The 17,806-nt window shown below is 40.8% G+C and overlaps 1 protein-coding gene across 1 annotated transcript in view; it reads left to right on the forward strand.

Moving 5' to 3' along the window:
* The first annotated feature begins 621 nt into the window (after window positions 1-621).
* Window positions 622-17,806, forward strand: part of kidins220a (kinase D-interacting substrate 220a) — a 43,441-nt gene continuing 26,256 nt past the window's right edge. Inside the window, 21 exon segments of the mRNA XM_070919761.1 lie at window positions 622-749; window positions 4,501-4,659; window positions 5,778-5,876; window positions 6,590-6,688; window positions 8,035-8,133; window positions 8,626-8,724; window positions 8,906-9,004; window positions 10,042-10,239; window positions 10,390-10,488; window positions 10,857-10,955; window positions 11,307-11,405; window positions 11,571-11,748; window positions 11,906-12,070; window positions 12,257-12,436; window positions 12,945-13,110; window positions 13,287-13,446; window positions 13,934-14,029; window positions 14,136-14,321; window positions 14,527-14,667; window positions 15,702-15,939; window positions 16,157-16,248. Coding sequence (XP_070775862.1) covers window positions 4,528-4,659; window positions 5,778-5,876; window positions 6,590-6,688; window positions 8,035-8,133; window positions 8,626-8,724; window positions 8,906-9,004; window positions 10,042-10,239; window positions 10,390-10,488; window positions 10,857-10,955; window positions 11,307-11,405; window positions 11,571-11,748; window positions 11,906-12,070; window positions 12,257-12,436; window positions 12,945-13,110; window positions 13,287-13,446; window positions 13,934-14,029; window positions 14,136-14,321; window positions 14,527-14,667; window positions 15,702-15,939; window positions 16,157-16,248 — 2,724 coding nt within the window. The 5' untranslated portion in view covers window positions 622-749; window positions 4,501-4,527.

Below are 17,806 nucleotides of genomic sequence, written 5' to 3' on the forward strand. Positions count from 1 at the left end.
ACTCAAGCCAAAGAAGCAATACCGTAATATAAAAATACTCCATTATGAGTAAAAGTTTTGCTTTTACTCAATTATTATCAGCACTTACTTGATGTATCAAAAGTATTGATTATGCAGAAATTACCCCTGTGAGTGGTATCGTGTTTATATAATTACATTATTCTTAATGACGCATTCATGTGTCAGCAGCATTTTAATGTTGTAGCTGGTTGAGCCAGAGCAATTATTTTATATTCTGTTGGGTAGTTTAATGTACCAATGTAACAATAATATTTTATATTCTCATTATAGGTTTTTAAGCTCTGAATCTGAAAAAATAGTAACTATGGTTGTCAAATAAATGTAGTGGAGTAAAAAGTACAATCTTTCTTACTACTTCTAACCTCACACACAGTATTTGAGTAGGGTACTTAATTATTAAATACGTGGATAGTTGTTATGACAAGTCCAATTGGTCCTTACAGTAAGATCTTTTTAAAAATTCAGTGAGACATCCCAACTGTCAACAGTAATCGTCCCGCTAGACAGATATGATCAGAGTGGGGGAGGGGCTCCTGGCCTCTGCCACATGTTACGCCGCTGTAACCGCAGATAGTAGGGGGCGGAGCTACTGACGTTACAGTAGCTGCCAGCAGGTTAACGTTACTGTGAAAAACATAGAAGCCAAGAAGCCACAGTATGACGTGAAAAGCGGCATTTTTGACTATATTCTCCCGACATAAACACGGATACAGAGCAGTCCAGTCTAGGTAAGATGGCTTTCAGGTTGAGCACTCTACTTGTTTTCCTCTTTTAGAGGTGTTAAAAGTAAGGAAGGACCTGTTGGAGAGCTAGCCACTCTGAGCTAACGTTAGCCTGTTAGCCGTGTTAGCGAGTGTTTTGCTGTTGCTTCCTCGTGATAGTACTAAACACGGGAAGTCAGTCTGTTTGTAACATCCTTGTCAAACCCCGGCCATTAGAAAAGTATATTATTACTTTACTCTGTGTCACTTTTGAGGCCACACAAGTGTGTCTGTATGTGTGTGTGTGTGTGTGTGTGTGTGTGTATCATCCAGATGTTTACTTTTTGACAGTCTGATGTGTCTGATAGCCGTTGCTGTTATAAATGTTATTTCAAGCTGCAGATGCAGGCAGGAAACATGCAGCATAAACCCACAGTATACTTGTCACCACTATGTTGAAACGGTGACCTGGTTGGCTGTTTGTCAAACCTTTAGTTTCTCAGCTGCTGTGACCAAGGATTTGTTAAATGGATATCCTTTCAGAGTAAAACGCAGACCCGCCTCAAATCTCGACCATAGACTGGTGTAAAAAGACCGGTTCTAGGCTTTCCAGACAACTCAGTAAACCTGTTTTTTGGAGCAGACCCTGGTATGTGTTAGGGAACTGAATCCTCAGCAGTTTCATACCCACATGACAAGCCATGAAGAGCTGACTGGTTAAATTTAGAGGTCCTATCCAGTGCTGCTTCCCCAAGTTCACATTTGTGTGTGTTCAGGTAACAACACAGCTGACAGGGAGTTTATTTGAATGTTCAAGATGATATCAAGTGTTTTGTGTTTTGACAAAAATACTGCACCATGTTTGACCTGTAAGTAGATGTTTTCTGTTTATTGATATAAATAATATTGATGTGTAGTGAACCCAGACAAGATCCTCTGGTTGCCCCAAATGTGTGTTTTCCTGCTTTAGAGTTGTGTAACGAACATTTCTCTGTTTATTTTTGTGTTTTCGTGGAAAGGCTGGAAAAAACAGAAACAGCTTGGTTTGGAGAAAAATTGTAACATGTATTTTTCACTATTTTCTGACATTTTATAGACCAAATGATTCATCAATTAATTGAGAAAATAATCGTCAGATTAATCTATAATGTTAATTGCATCCCTACTGTAAAGTATATTCCATTTATTGATACTTTATGCTTGTAATTTAAAATATAGTGACATTTCTTTCTGATTATGTAAATATTTCTCAGTCCAACCAATAGTGTAATATAGTAATGGCCAGTAGTAGTAGATATGTAAATAAAACAACAGTGTTTCAGGATTAGTTTATATTTAGTTTAGTTACATATTTTTAGCTTTAATTTGTGAGCTTTATTGCATTACCCCTAAAATTAAATCACACAAATCAGGCCAATAATTGATTTAATGAATTGTCTCTCCCCTTTTTATCTGTATCATTTGGTGTTGAGCCAGTGTATGCATAAATGAAAATCTGGTCGCGTGTCCATTGTGTTGGGAAGAGATGGGCGTAGTCCGGCCCCCTCATCTAATATTCAGCCCTGAGTGAAGGGGGGATGCTGAGCGTGAGCCCGGCAGTGCTTGTTGATACTGTGTGCGAGTGAGCAAGGGGTAAAGATTGGCGTTGAATAGACAAATAAATATAAGCTTCACTCTACACCAAGGTAAGGGGTTCCTCTGTTCACCTTTTAAGTCTTTCCTAGAGACCATGTGTCACTCTTTTAGTGGCTTTAATCATCTTTTTTAATGGATTTTCCTGCTTTTATTGGTGTTTTGTCTCTGCTGGTTCTTACTGGGTGCATGTTTTGTTGAAGGGATGTGTGTGAGCTCCCATCTGATCATTGCTCAATGGAGAGAGAGCTAAATGTTTACTGATTGGTTCTTGTGTGGTGTTATCATCCACCCATTGTGCTGAGAGACAAGGAGCTGAGGAGGGAGGGTGTGTCAATAGGCTCCTATTGCCTTCACTGTTAACAAAGGATTTTTTTTCATTTATGCGTGACACTGTCTGACATGAGAAAACAGTTGGCAGGTGATTCCTGACTGAAGACACAGACATTTTTTAGAAAAAAATATATAATATGTAGTTAATTGCTGAATTTGACTGAAATGTTTTGGGCCTTTGTACTGACAGCTCAACAGGCATGTGACATTTAAGCGTTTATTGACCTTTGCCTGAGCTGCTTGTCTCACAGATTATGTTGAAATATTGAGCAGCATGTTTGCTAGTCTTAATGTGAAACCCATTGCCAAGGTGGCTTTCCTTGACTGCAGCTGATTAATTCCATGTTCCTGTGGCAGGAAGTGAGTCTGACCATGATGGAAGAGCCCAACTTGATGAATCATTAATGAGTTTTTTATCGACTGGCTGAATCCTTACTACAGCAAAGACATCACTTTTAAGGGTGTTTTCTTTGTGAAATAATAATGTAATGTCTGCGAAGCTTTCACATTTTACTGTTTGTTATTTTTCTGAGGAGGTCTTGTCAGTGCAGAATAGTTACAGAAGTGTCATTTGTGAGTACGGCTGTTGAACTCTGGGGTAAAAATTGTTAAAAAATAATGACTCAGTGAAAAGAGGAGCATGCTAGTCTATGTCTGGGTTTAGAATAATTCTTTAGAATGGTGCAGCCTAATTATAGATAATCTCTCCAAAGTGGCCCATCTGCATTGATTTGTCAGATGCAATTGCCTAACTGCGTCCTACTGCTATTTTCCCATCAATGCAAAGCTGTTTCAGTGAAATAGTGCACAACTGTGCACCTATTGTACTTTCAGGCACTTAAAAGAAGCAGCACTTTTCTTGTTTAGTGTACACAAGTTCCACAAAGTCCTATTTAAGGCAGTGGAGGAGGGTAGAACTGAGGTTGGTCTGGATATAATTGGAGCACACAGTAGAGTGCACCAATTGTCCAAGTCATCATTATATCTATAAGGATGAAAGTTTAAAGACTTTGAGTTGTCTTCAGTGGTATTTGATGACTTAGTGGACTTTTGTGAGTGGAGCATTGTGATTGCTCTGCCTTCGTTATCCTGAGCAGACACACATTCAGTTCATGTTTTCAGCATGAGCAGGCAGACTGAACAAAACTGAACTGAACCAAGTGCCCCTGTTAGCTTTTGTATAATGAGCGTGTTCAGTGCATGGTCCTACTGGAACCATACTTTTACATTCTTGTTGAAACTGTGTCCTAAAGTGATGTCCCACTACATTTGTGGAAATGTGTACATGTGTGTATGTGCCTGGTATGGCAGGGACGTCAGACACAGGTGCTTGTACAGCCAAATAACTTTCTGACTATCTGCTTTCACTTTTAAAAGTAAAAAATAAATACAAAAATGCATGGAAACAATGCATATTGTACATACAAACAAGCACACACACACAGGCAACCCATACTGGTAAAATACTTGTTTAATACATTTATACAGCAGAATTTGTATGTTTTTTTTATAAGATTTGTGTATGTTTTTTGATATATACCTCTTGTTTGTGATATTTATAGCTGGGCAAAATGATTCAGCTTCTATTTTTTTGTTTGTATGGGTGAGTTAGTGCGTGTGAGCTGGGTCTGGACAGTACTTGTTTATTCCCTAGCATCACTTCAAAGATACACCACACCCTCTTCCTGGCTTCAATTTAACGACTCTGCTTCTCTCTTAGTAGTGTTGTACATTTAGCTGTGCAGGCCAGATAGATACCATTTGTATCTTTAGCCTTCTGTGAATGCCAATCTGCTTTCCTCTCGCTCTTCAGTGGTGTACAGGTGGTTAGCAGTCAGCCATGGATACCACCACCTCCCTGAAGATGACCTCTCTGGCCATCCAAAGTCTGTTCAGCTACGTGGAGGAGGAGAACCTGGCTGCCATCAAAGCACATTTGGACAAGTTCAAAGATGTGGACAGCAGGAGTGATGTAAGTCAGCTGTCTCTTCGAGATCATGTAACAAATGTTTTGTGGGAAAATGGATATTAGAATCTGTTGTGAAGCTGTAATGAAACAATACTACTGAAACTGATTGTAATGCCATTGTGTTTGGCTTATGGAGGGTTAATATTTTCCTTTACATCGGCCATGAATGAGCTACAGTGCTTATAAAAAGTATTCCCCCCTTGGACGTTTTCATGTTTCCTTGTCTGAATTATTTTAGATCACGTTGTAGATATCTGATTTGACATTCAAGGATCTTTTGTGTTGATCAGTGTCAAAAAAGCCACTTTGCACCCCCTTTGATTTAATGACGTAAAAGACCTTGTTAAAACTTCTAGGGGGGCAAATACTTTTTGTAGGCACTAAATACTAGAAAAACAATAGAAAAACACTGATGTAATGAAACAAATGGAGCATTTATAGGGGAAAGCAAGGACTACCTCCACACTACCCGTGCAGTATTTTGATGTATTTTAGATGCTTTTGTTGTGATGTACCTGTACATACTCATTAGATGGTATCCAAAGCCTGATATAGCTCATTACTGTGTGCCAGAGACCTGACTGTTGCACTGGCTGACCAGTTCACCCGTTCCTTCTTATTTCCAGTTTATTTTTTGGAGCATTTTCACCTTCATTGGGCAGTTTGATAAAGTCAGATAAGGGTATGATATGCAGCGAAGGTCACTGGGTGGAACCAAACTGGTGATGCTGCGGTTATGTGGCATGCGCTGTAACCACTCAGCTGCCATGGTACTCTGCTCTGCTCTCAGTCCCACAGAAATCGTAAAAGATTGACTAACGCACTCTTGGTTTTGGTCTTTTCATGAGATTTGTTGACAGTAATAAAAATAAAGAATAACACCATCTTTATCCTTCAACCTGACTTATAGAAAAAAAGACAAACTAATATACCATATTGCATTAAGGGATCGATTATCAGGTTGTACAGTATTAGAAGTAAATCATCAAATAGTAAAGCCTGCCATTTTTCCCACAGTGAGTTCTGAGAGACTTACAGAGAAAACGGTGTAATTAATTGGCTTGTTGGTGTGTTAAAATCTGTTTCACAGTGTCCGTTCCTTCCCTCTCTCCTTGTTTCAGAACGGACAGACTCCCCTGATGGTGGCAGCAGAGCAGGGCAATCTGGAGATAGTACAAGAGCTCATTAGGAGAGGAGCCAACATTAACTTGGATGATGTTGTAAGCATGCACACACGCACACACATAACCTCTCAAACTGCCTAATATGAACACACCGCCACACAGGTACACGTGGCGTTACAGAGGCACAGGTGAAAAACAATGCGGTCATTTTAACCACATCATCCACTTGACAAAGAAGACATCGCTGAACTAGTGACCTTGATGTTCCATCTTGCTGAACTCACCACACTCGGGGCTTAGTCCACAGCTATTATGAGCCATCATGAGCCATAATGACAACTTATTATACACTTTTACCTTCCCTCTTTTGACTAAATGACAGGATCCACTTGCTGGCCAACACCCTGTGCCTGCAGGAGCCAGCCCCCACACACGCACACACTCACGCATGCATATACCGTCCCACTCAGGCACAAGCACGCATGCTCACACACTACACCTGTCATTAACATCTCACGTACATGTAACCTGCTATTACACATGGCACACTCAAACCTGTGCTCATTCTCGCACTAATGCAGAAGAAGACAGGAGAAGCATTGCATACTGTAGTCTTTCACACTTAACTCTGTGACACTCCTGTCTGTCCATGCGACACCGTGTTCCCGTGAGCACCTGGTATGACCAGCTGGTAGGTACAATGCTTTGACCATTCCCGGGGCGTCCCACGTAGAGCTTGGATAGACGTTTGTCCAACTGGATTTGGAGTCTGATGGGTTCCAATGGTAACAGGTTGTCTGTGTGTGCAGGACTGCTGGACGGCGTTGATCTCGGCAGCTAAGGAGGGCCACATCGAGTCGGTGAGGGAACTGCTGGAGAACAATGCTAACCTGGAGCATCGAGACATGGTGAGAATATAGAGAGTCACTGGAAAGTTGTTCTTCATTTAAAATCTGCTGTTTACACTGATTTATGGTTTTATTTATGAAGAAATTAATGGTAACATGCCATTATCTAAAACTGTATACTGTATGAAAATAATGATGCCATGTTTGCCGGAAAGGCCACACACTGTTCAATATGAAGTCATAAGTTACATTTTTTTTTTAAATAAGTAAGAAAATTGCAGTGTAAGGCCATCCTGGTGGCTTAGTGGATGAGACGCAAGCCATGTAATCATAAAACCCTCAAGGGACCTGTATTGCATTTCATTGTCTCTCCTTGTTTCCTTTATATCTATACTATCTACTATTAATTATAAATGGCTTAAATGCCTTATTATCTTAAGAAGAGAAAATAAAACCAGGGTGCAGATGTATCCTCACTGCCAAAAAGATGTGATAGTTAAACAACATGGAACAATAAGACAGTGTTTCAAAATATAACTTCAGAGGTTGATTAGTAAGCTGCTCAAACTTGTATTTGTTACTGTAAGCTCTTGATAATGTAGCCATTATACAATTCAAAATACAATAAAGTTATGACATCTTGATTGTATGTACATTCATTTCTGTTTCTGAAAAAGGCAATGACCCCAATGCTGGTTGAACAGGATTATCCATTAGCATTGAAATGGACATAAAATAAAATTACTTTATGTGTGATGGCTCCTCTCTAGTAGTAATCCCATTTACTGAGCTCTGGTTGTCTCGTGGAGCAGTGATATGATTTAGTCTTGGAATTAGACTTGTCAGAGGCAGACAGTTGTTTGCAGGCTTGCTGGAACTATTCTGTATATTCATGAGCAGACTATTGGCAACATGCAGATGAGATACACATATTTACTACCTCGTGAAGCATCCTTCACTGTTTTTTCACGTGCAATGAGACATTTAGAGTTGATTTTAAATTCGTGGCCTTTGTGACTTTGTGGATGCGACTCAGGACATCGACTGACTCATTGCCGCACGGGGTGTGTCTAAGCTGCACAGGACAGATCACAGCTTGTCATCACAGTGGGATTTTAATAAACCACACTGTGTGATACTGTTCACTCACTGGAAAGTGTGTCACACCAGCTGTAAATAGCACATTTTCCTACCACAAAATCTGCCTATTTTGTAAGGCTTGAATTTGATACTTTATTACAATAAAACAATACATATAATTTTATGTCCAGAATATTACATACACAGTATATTTTCTATATCTAGAGCTGTTTTGTAATCATTTCCAAATCCTCTCTTCTCTCCTTTCCTATTGTCATAATTCTTCTACTGACCTCAGCTGTGTTCTGTGTATGTATCCTACTCAGGGAGGTTGGACTGCTCTCATGTGGGCAGCCTATAAAGGTCGTACAGATGTGGCCCAGCTGCTCTTGGAAAAAGGAGCCAACCCCAACATCACTGGTCAGGTACTGAGACCGAACACACTGTATAGCAGCATAGCATCATTGGAATCTGTTGTTCCTTTATATCAGATTTTATATAAATTCTTTATCACAGATAATAGGTATGTTTACAGTACGTGACATATTTTCATCTGTTGAACAGGAAAAGTTTATGCCACTTTTTTCAAACTGAATCTAATCTCAGAAAATAGTCCCTGAGTGGGGCGGTTTATTTTAAAGAAAGTGTTTAATTCTGATTGCTGTCTGATGTCTGCAATGTTTCAGCTCACTAGTTATAAACTGTTATAAACATAGTTGTAAACGTCAGTAAACATAACTTCAGAGTAACAAGAATGTGAACACAACCACAACTGTGCTCTTCACCTGCAAGTGCGATGCCTCCCCCATCCTCTGCTGTTTCAGTCAGGTGGCTTAAAGCGTTTGTACTACCGCAGGCCTGACACTGATCATTAGTTACTGTCAGCATGACTTCACCGCTGTCCTCTGCCCCAACAGTACAGCGTCTACCCCATTATCTGGGCGGCAGGTCGAGGCCATGCTGAGATTGTCCATCTCCTGCTGCAGCACGGAGCCAAGGTCAACTGCTCAGACAAGGTAACTACATACTGACATACTGTCATTTACTTGATTTTAATCACACTGAAGATGTAGTTAGTGGTATGAGCTTAAAGCCAGAGACCTTCATAATTATTTACAAGTCCCTGGGTTGTTGACTAAATAATCTCTTGCCACTCATGTCTCATGCACTCGATCATATTTCTTCTTAACTTCACAGTATGGTACCACTCCTTTGATCTGGGCAGCCAGGAAGGGCCACTATGACAGTGTGATGCATCTTCTGGCCAACGGAGCTGATGTGGACCAAGAAGGAACGGTAAAGAGATTGTAGATTTCCTGTGAATGGTTGTTTACTACTTGTCAGTAGCATTCAATAGAGATCCAACACTATCATGCTTTCATCTAGTAAGACTTCTCAGAGTTTGACTTTAAAAAGCCTCATTGGCCTTTTTACATACTATGCATTCTCAGTTGTTGTCTATGTGACTAGTGAATTATCTTGATTTAATTTAATGTAGAATGTCTGTCATAGCTCAAAATAGTCAAGATATTGATTAAAGTGCAATCTGATATTTTTATGAATCAAATAATAATATTATGGTGATTATTAGGTTTGATCACAATGTCTACATAATAATCTAGATGATAATTGCAGCTTTTATTGTCAGGGTTCTTAGATATGTTTGGAAAGCCTTTTTGAAAGTATGAAGTCTAGAAAAATATGGATTTTTTTTTTTGAGTACCAATTACCATATTACAATGCCTTCTATATTATTTAGAATAGAACGTTTGGCAGTGTTTCCTAAACAGTGTATTATTTGATTTGGAAGTCTGAACAGGTAGCTTAACAGCTGAGCCCATCAAATTTTGTTTTGGTGTGTAGTTTTCACACAATCAAGATTTAATGCTCCCAAGTGCCACAAACGCATTACTAAACTGCAATATTAAATAAATGATTGCATCTATGACGCGGCGCATCTGTGCTCCTTCGAGTCATGTTGCATCTGTGCTGACACAAACTGAACGTTGTGATAATTTGATATGTAGCATCAATAATCAGATGGAACTATAGTAGCTCATTTTGCAGAGCAGTTCATTCATATGTGATTAAGATACTCCAGTGCCTGGGAAAAATATGTGAGTTAATGGGCTTGTTCAATGATATGTCAGTAATAAATGGTCATTAAGCCTGTCTACCAGAGCTGCTGGAATAAACATTTGGGAAATACGGTTTGTTAATCTTTAGCTGTAAATTATTGAACACCAACCGAAACAGAGAAATATCTGTAATGTTAGGGCAAGAGGCACCTTCAAATCTGCACATTTAAATTCACTCTTTCTGTATATTTTCAGAACTCGATGACAGCTCTGATTGTGGCAGTGAAAGGAGGCTATACAGAGGTTGTTAAGGAGCTGCTGAAGAGGAACCCAAATGTCAACATGACGGACAAGGACGGCAACACCGCTTTGGCCATTGCTGCCAAGGAGGGACACACCGAGATCGTACACGACCTGCTGGATGCCGGCACCTATGTCAATATCCTAGACAGGGTGAGGCCACCCTACAGAAGCATTACAAGCTTGCTGTTTGAATATGTAGAAGAGTGGTTAATATGAAATACGGCGTGAATGAAATACAACCCACGTCTCTCTGTGTCTATGTGTTTTTCCTTTCTTTCACTCTTTTGCCATCTCTTTTAGAGTGGGGAGACAATGCTGATTGGAGCAGTGAGAGGAGGTCATGTGGAGATAGTCCGAGCTCTGCTGAACAAATACGCTGATATTGACATCAGGGGCCAGGTAGGAGCTCCTCTCCCACGGTCTTTGCTGCCTATGTGAAGTTTAAAGGCAGACAGGAGGCCTTCTTGTTTTTCTTGTGTGTATGAAATGTCGCACTGCTACTCTACTGTTTATTTAGCTCTGTTGTTTTTTGGTGAACTTTAACCCATGGGTTAGAAAACACAAATATACTGAATTATTGCAATATAAACAGACACACCTCAGTGCTCTATGTGTAATACTACACATTATACATAATGCACAATACAAAATAATATAACTGCATTCTCAGCTACACACACTAGGCCATATGTCTTTTTGTATTTCTGAGATGGTTTATTTTTTCTAAGATAAACAAGCAAGTATGTGCCTTGTCCTTTCCACATCAGGATGGAAAGACTGCCCTCTACTGGGCAGTGGAGAAAGGCAACGCTACCATGGTGAGAGACATCCTGCAGTGTAACCCTGACACCGAGAGCTGCACTAAGGTACGGCACACTCAGGGGTAAATAAGTAAAATGCACTCTCTCCTATGCTTTATATATCCTGATTGTTACTTCTAAAATATCATGTTCCTCTCTTTATTTCTCCCAATTTCTCATATACTGACTTTAACACATAAAAGTTGGAGGGAATATTGCCTTATAACAGCCTACTTTCTTTCTTTCTTTCTTTCTTTCTTTCTTTCTATCTGAAAAAGTATTGGGTGTAGGCAGTGGTAGCTTTTTTCACTTGTGTAGTGTTGAGTAATTGTAAATTTAAAGCAATGTGTATACTTTTCTGTTCAAAATACATTTCAGAATGATATTCATGAACTGTTGTGTAACTTTGTGTTTTAGGAGGGAGAGACCCCACTTATCAAAGCCACAAAAATGAGAAACATAGAGATAGTGGAACTGCTGCTGGATAAAGGAGCCAAAGTGTCTGCACTGGACAAGGTACTTTTTAATATACGCTGACACATTACACACACCTGTACTGAAAAAGGACTTGTCAGAACAGTACCTCCATAGGGTTATTTAGTTTTTTTTTACTTTTTTGCCCACTGTTTTTGGAGTGTTTGACAGACCTGTCCATAACAGCAAGTGTTTTTCTTCACTCAGAAAGGAGACACGCCCCTTCACATTGCCATCCGAGGGCGAAGCCGAAAATTGGCTGAGCTGCTGCTGAGGAACCCTAAAGATGGCCGCCTGCTTTACCGCCCCAACAAAGCTGGAGAGACACCATACAACATCGACTGTACCCACCAGAAAAGCATCCTCACACAGATATTTGGAGCCAGTATGACCCATTTCATCATGTCGTTTCCTTGTGGTTCAGAAATCAGAAAAGATTAAACTGCTTTAGGTTGTATTCTGTTATCTTCGTCTGCACTGTTTATCTTTTTCTCTCTTTACATTTCTCTCTCTCTCTCTCTCTCTTTCTCTTTCTCTCTTAGAGCACCTCTCCCCCTCTGAGTCAGATGGAGACATGTTGGGTTATGACCTGTATAGCAGTGCTCTAGCAGACATCCTTAGTGAGCCCACCATGCAGCCACCTATCTGTGTTGGACTGTACGCTCAGTGGGGCAGCGGAAAGTCTTTCCTTCTCAAGAAACTGGAGGGTATGTAATCTCACGGCATTAAAAAACGTCTCATATGAAGAGAAGTACAGAATTGTGGAAATTTCCTCAGTTTCTTCAACCAGGTTATGATGTTCAATGTTTTTTTTTCATATTGCTTCATATCCTCTCATAGTCTCCTATATTTTGATCTCCCCTTATATCTTTTTCCTTCCTGTCGTCCATCAGATGAGATGAAGACCTTTGCAGGCCAGCAGATAGAGCCATTGTTCGAGTTCTCTTGGCTGGTTGTCTTCCTTACCCTGCTGCTCTGCGGCTCAGTGGCCGCGGTTCTGGGCTTTACTGTTGATCCCAAGCTCGCAATTGCCGTATCCCTCAGCCTCCTCGCCCTGCTCTACATCTTCTTTGGTGAGGAGACAGATCTAGAGCTAGAAATGCAATACTGATGCGATAAGTGATGAAGAAGAAATTCTGTTTTCATTTGACCTGCCCCACAGGGAGAGCAGCCTCCTTGGAAGTTGTTGGATTACATAATGGAATATTTTTGTATTCATTTTTCAGGACCACAAAGCAGTTCCAAATGGATTAAATAGACATGCATACACAAAGCGGTTACCAAGCAAATGCCACCTAAGATAATTTTCAAATTATTTAGAAAACAAAAATAATACTTAATTAATTTATACAAAGTGAACCTCTTCTGTATGATGCTTTTGAAACTGCTCTGCTCACTGGAGCGTGCTATTATACAACTAATATCAAACATGATGATGACTTAAGCTTCTTATCTTACATTGTTATTGAACTTACTTACTTACTTACCCATAGTAATCATGAAATGTTATTATTTTGGCTTGTTACCTCACTAAAAAGCTAAAACAATTCCTCAGTTGACCACCTCTTCTGCTGTCTCCAGTGTTGGTGTACTTTGGAAGTCGGCGTGAGAGGGAGAGCTGGAACTGGGCGTGGGTCATCAGCACCCGTCTGGCTCGCCAGGTCGGTTACCTGGAGCTGCTGCTCAAACTGATGTTTGTCAACCCCCCTGAACTTCCTGAGCAGACCACCCGCGCACTTCCTGTCAGGTGACAGTGACAGATACACACACACACACACACACACACTCAGTCACTGCTGATTTCTGTCAGTTCCCCAGGTCAAGACAAAAAATGTAAACACCTCACATTTGCAGTCCCTCACTGCATTTATTATGAGTTGTAAAGCTATAGTAAGTAATTTCTATTTCTCACATGTCACACAGGTTCTTGTTCACGGATTATAATCGTCTGTCCAGTGTTGGAGGGGAGACCTCCATGGCAGAGATGATTGCCACACTCTCAGATGCCTGTGAGAGGGAGTTTGGCTTCATGGCCACCAGGCTCTTCAGGGTTTTCAAGAACGATGAGATCCAAGGTGACTGAGTGTCACTGTCTTTGGTTTTAGATGCCAGTCGTGTAATTACCTTTCAGCCAGCACAAAAAGACCTGTTATTGTGATTAAAAAGAATCTTACATTTACAATTACGAGCTTGCATTATTATTGGTCAATGGTTGACAAATTAAAATCTGTATGTGCCCTGGGCAGTAGACTGTAAAACCAAAATTTAGAGAAGTGAAATATATCCCTGTTTAATAACACAGTATACCAGGTTTCATGGTATTTACTTGCATCACTGCAAAATTTGATTGTGAGAGTTGTTTAAGAATGACACTCTTGAAAGAATAATGAATCTCTTATAATTAACTGCTTTGGCAGTCTTTTGTTCTATTTACTATATACTTTCTCAGATTATCTTAGGTTGTGGTAATTCTAGTGTGCATAGAAAATAATAGCTTTTCTTTGTGTTTTGTACTCTTAAGTGCATCTCTCTCACATAATCCTCTACCTTACTCTCATACCCCAGGAAAGAAGTGGAAGAAAACATGTTGTGTTCCCTCTTTCGTGCTGTTTGCCTTGACACTGGGATGCCTGATCACCGGTATGGCCCTGTTGGCCATCTTTAAGGTGGGTTAAAGCCATGGACCGGGGATGCTGTGTTTAAACAGTATGCATTCTAACCACTAGGTCACTGGACACCACAGTAATCAGTTTCAATGCTTTTATTTCCCAGGTGGACCCTGAGAACTTGACAGTGAATGCAGTGCTCATAGCCATGGCCAGTGTGGTGGGCCTGGCCTTACTGCTCAACTGTAGGACCTGGTGGCAGGTGGCTGACTCCGTCCTCAACTCCCAGAGGAAACGGCTGCACAGTGCTGCCAACAACCTGCATAAACTCAAGAGTGAAGGATTTATGAAGGTAGTCTAATACCCTTTTATCATTGTATCTAATCAAGGATGGATGGAAATCCTTTGACATCCTGCTCTCATGGCTGAAGGGGAATTCCATTTGCTTATGACGTTTTGAAGCTGTAGTTCCTAATCCAATCAATTTCCTTTCTCACATAAACATTGAAAATGAAATTGATTTGAGCCATTGATTTTCGTCCCCTGTCTCACACCAGGTTCTGAAGCATGAAGTGGAGCTGATGTCAAAAATGGCCAAAACCATCGATGGCTTTACCCAGAACCAGACACGCATGGCCGTCATCATCGACGGACTGGACGCCTGTGAGCAGGACAAAGTGCTGCAGATGCTGGACACGGTGTGTGTTTGCACGTGCTTCTGTGTGTGGACACATAATGATGAGTGCAGCGTCCTCTTGACTGATAATAAGATAATATGAAGGAATTACATTTTTCAACATTTGTCACTCAAGCAAATTTATAACCATGAGACAGACACACAGCAGCTGCCATGTGGCCTTAACTTTCAATGGGCCTTTCACCTGTGCACACAGAGCCCACATATCTCCAGCACTGTGCAGACACACTGGTGTTTACCAGCTGCGTCAGCTCGCCTCCAAGTTTAGATTCTTCCTCCCAGCTGCTGTAATAGAATTTCCTTTAGCCAAATGTTATTATTTGGTGAAGTAATCCCAGAGAAGATGGCAACCTCCTGTGTGCTAATGTAATCTTCTCATCTCTGAAAGCACCTCCCAGTCACTCTGAAACCATCTTCTGTTCAGAGAGATTCAAACACAGTACTCTGAAATCAATTTTTTCTAGGTTACACAAATGACCAAAAACTTTTTTTCCTTCAGTCTGTGTACTTTTTCTATAATGTGCATTAAAGAAACAGATCATGCGATGGCGCCTTAGTTGATGGTGCTGACAGCTGCTGTTGGGGCAGAGGTTCATCATCCTGCCTGGCTGAGGGTTTTGGCCAGGCGTTAACAAACCATGTATGCATGTAGCACAAATCGATGTCCTGTGACACTTGGACAATGTCCCTTAGTTATCCAAGTGGAAATCCCCGACACCATGTGCTGCGGACAGTCAGCTCTCACAGGGGTCATTAAGTTTAAGTACTCCAGCTGACTGTCGCCTCTAGCTGTCTTGTTGTTGATTGATTAGATTGTAAACTACCCATTTTGACATTTAGGTAATTGACACTCCACAGAGAGATCTACTGTGCTAAAAGCTAAGTTTTTCACATGACTGAACCAAATCAGTTTCATTACAAACGGTAGTGCAATAGGCTGATAGTGTAGTTTGAAAAACACATTTTATGGAATAACAAAAAAAGGTGGTGAAAATGTTCTTTACACTCTAACTTATGGTTCCTTTCTCATTCCAGGTGAGGGTACTCTTCTCCAAAGGCCCTTTCATCTCCATCTTTGCCAGCGACCCCCATATTATCATCAAAGCTATCAACCAAAACCTTAACAGTGTGCTGAGAGACTCAAACATCAACGGACACGACTACATGAGGAACATCGTTCACCTGCCAGTATTCCTCAACAGCAGAGGCCTCAGTACGGCCAAAAAGCTCTGCATGGTTGCCCCCACCAATGGAGAGGCATTGCCTGCTGAGGGTAAGGACTATATATGTACTATATATATTGTACGGTATACACATACATGGAGGATTGCACACAGTTTTGAGCCATTTGGGGGCATGAATTGACAGATTCTGAACATATAGTTTGAATAGAGACATCTAATATTTGTTTTCATTTTTTTTAATGCAAAGGCATTGGTCAGCTGTCATTCTCTTTGTCTCTTCCCCTCTCTCTCTCTCTCTCTCTCCAGGATGGCATGAAGACATGGACAGGAAGATGTCTCAGACCAGCCTGGGCCAAGACCAGGCCAAGTTTGGTAGCAAGAACGCCCTAAACCGCAGGGTAACAGCTATTCAAGTCAAGTTTATTTGTATAGGCCAATATTGTATACAATGTTTTTTGGGGATTTACAGCCCCCACACCAATGGTTCCCAACCCCACCCAAGCTCTCAAACTTAAGAAGACAAGGATGGAAGTGCCATGATTCTTCCTTGTCAAAAGACCTTGGAAGAGGCAGTTCAAAGAGAGATGTCAGATGACTGAGGATGCAATATGAGTTGTAGGTGGAAAAATAATGATAATAATAATAATAATAATAGACAGGCAATAATAAAAATAAAAGAGTAGGACTATAGTAAATCTTGGTATGATATGTCAAGCACTGTATATTCTACTTGTCACCCTAAATAGACAAAGGTCACACCCCACCCTGACTCATAACAACCAAATCAAAAGAAGCAAACAATAATTAGAAATTGCAGAGAAGCTTTTGGTACGAAATTAAAATGAAGACAAATGTGTTGTTTATAGAATGAGGTCAAATAAATATGTTTTCCCACCACACTTATTCTCTCACTCATGTCTTATCTGGAAATATCATAAAGCTGGAAATGAATGCTTGATGTCCTGACATTAATCAAACAAAATTAAACTTGAATAGAAAACATTGGATTAGGGTTAGAGATGCTGCCTTAAACCCTTGCTGCTTTTCTTTTTTGGCCCCTGAAGGGAGGGGGGGGCTCAGTACAGGCGTGATGTTGGCAGGCAGGAAGTGCAGAGGCCAGAGGACAGAAGGAGACACACAGAGACGAAAAGAGAGAGGTGCTCGGTGTGCGGCCAAGGTTCCCGGTGTAATTGATGTAATGACTGTTTATCCTTCCTGCTGCGTTGCCACAGCCTAATGACAAGGCCTAGCAGCAGTGGGTCCCTGTGACAAAACACTGGCACCAGGTCTGCTGGCAGGAGGCTAAGTGACTCTGCTGCTGTCGCTGATGCCTTCCTCCCCTCCTGCGAGACCTTCCCACTACCCCTCCTTCCTTCCCGCCTCCCTCTCTTGTTTGTTTGTTTGACATTTGTTTGTACCCTGGGTTTATCTAGTACCCTCAATTATTGGTGTTAGCTCTTTTATTATGGGGCGGCATGCTCTTTTTATTTGCCCTCTGCCACTAGCTAGCTCTTGGCAGGAGAGCCCTCTTTCTACAAGTGGAGATTAGAATGAGGGCAGGAGGGGAAAATGAATTAGTGGCTCTCCATTTTCATGTGGCTTGTCACGTTGTGGATGACGTTAGGAGTATCTCTTCCATCTTATTTCCATTTATTGGAATTAAATGAATCCCCACCATAAGGAAAATACCTGGAACTCATCATTCAGTATTTCTAAAAAACATAAAGAAACCACGCTCTCAAAGTATAACCATTTTTCACAGAATGATGGAGAGTGTATCAGCAAGGAGCTGGAGAACCAGTAGAAGTAAACAAATACAGAAACAAAACAATCATCTAAATGAACCAATAAAGCTGTAAAACTACAGTAAAAATCAATATATTTTGAAAAGTCAGCCACTCAGGGCTGCCTATATGAGGGACCTTTTCACTTCTCACTGAGTGGCGGCCATATGTT

This window comes from Enoplosus armatus, chromosome 15 (genome assembly GCF_043641665.1).
Source record: "Enoplosus armatus isolate fEnoArm2 chromosome 15, fEnoArm2.hap1, whole genome shotgun sequence".
In the NCBI taxonomy this organism is placed as follows: domain Eukaryota; kingdom Metazoa; phylum Chordata; class Actinopteri; order Centrarchiformes; family Enoplosidae; genus Enoplosus; species Enoplosus armatus.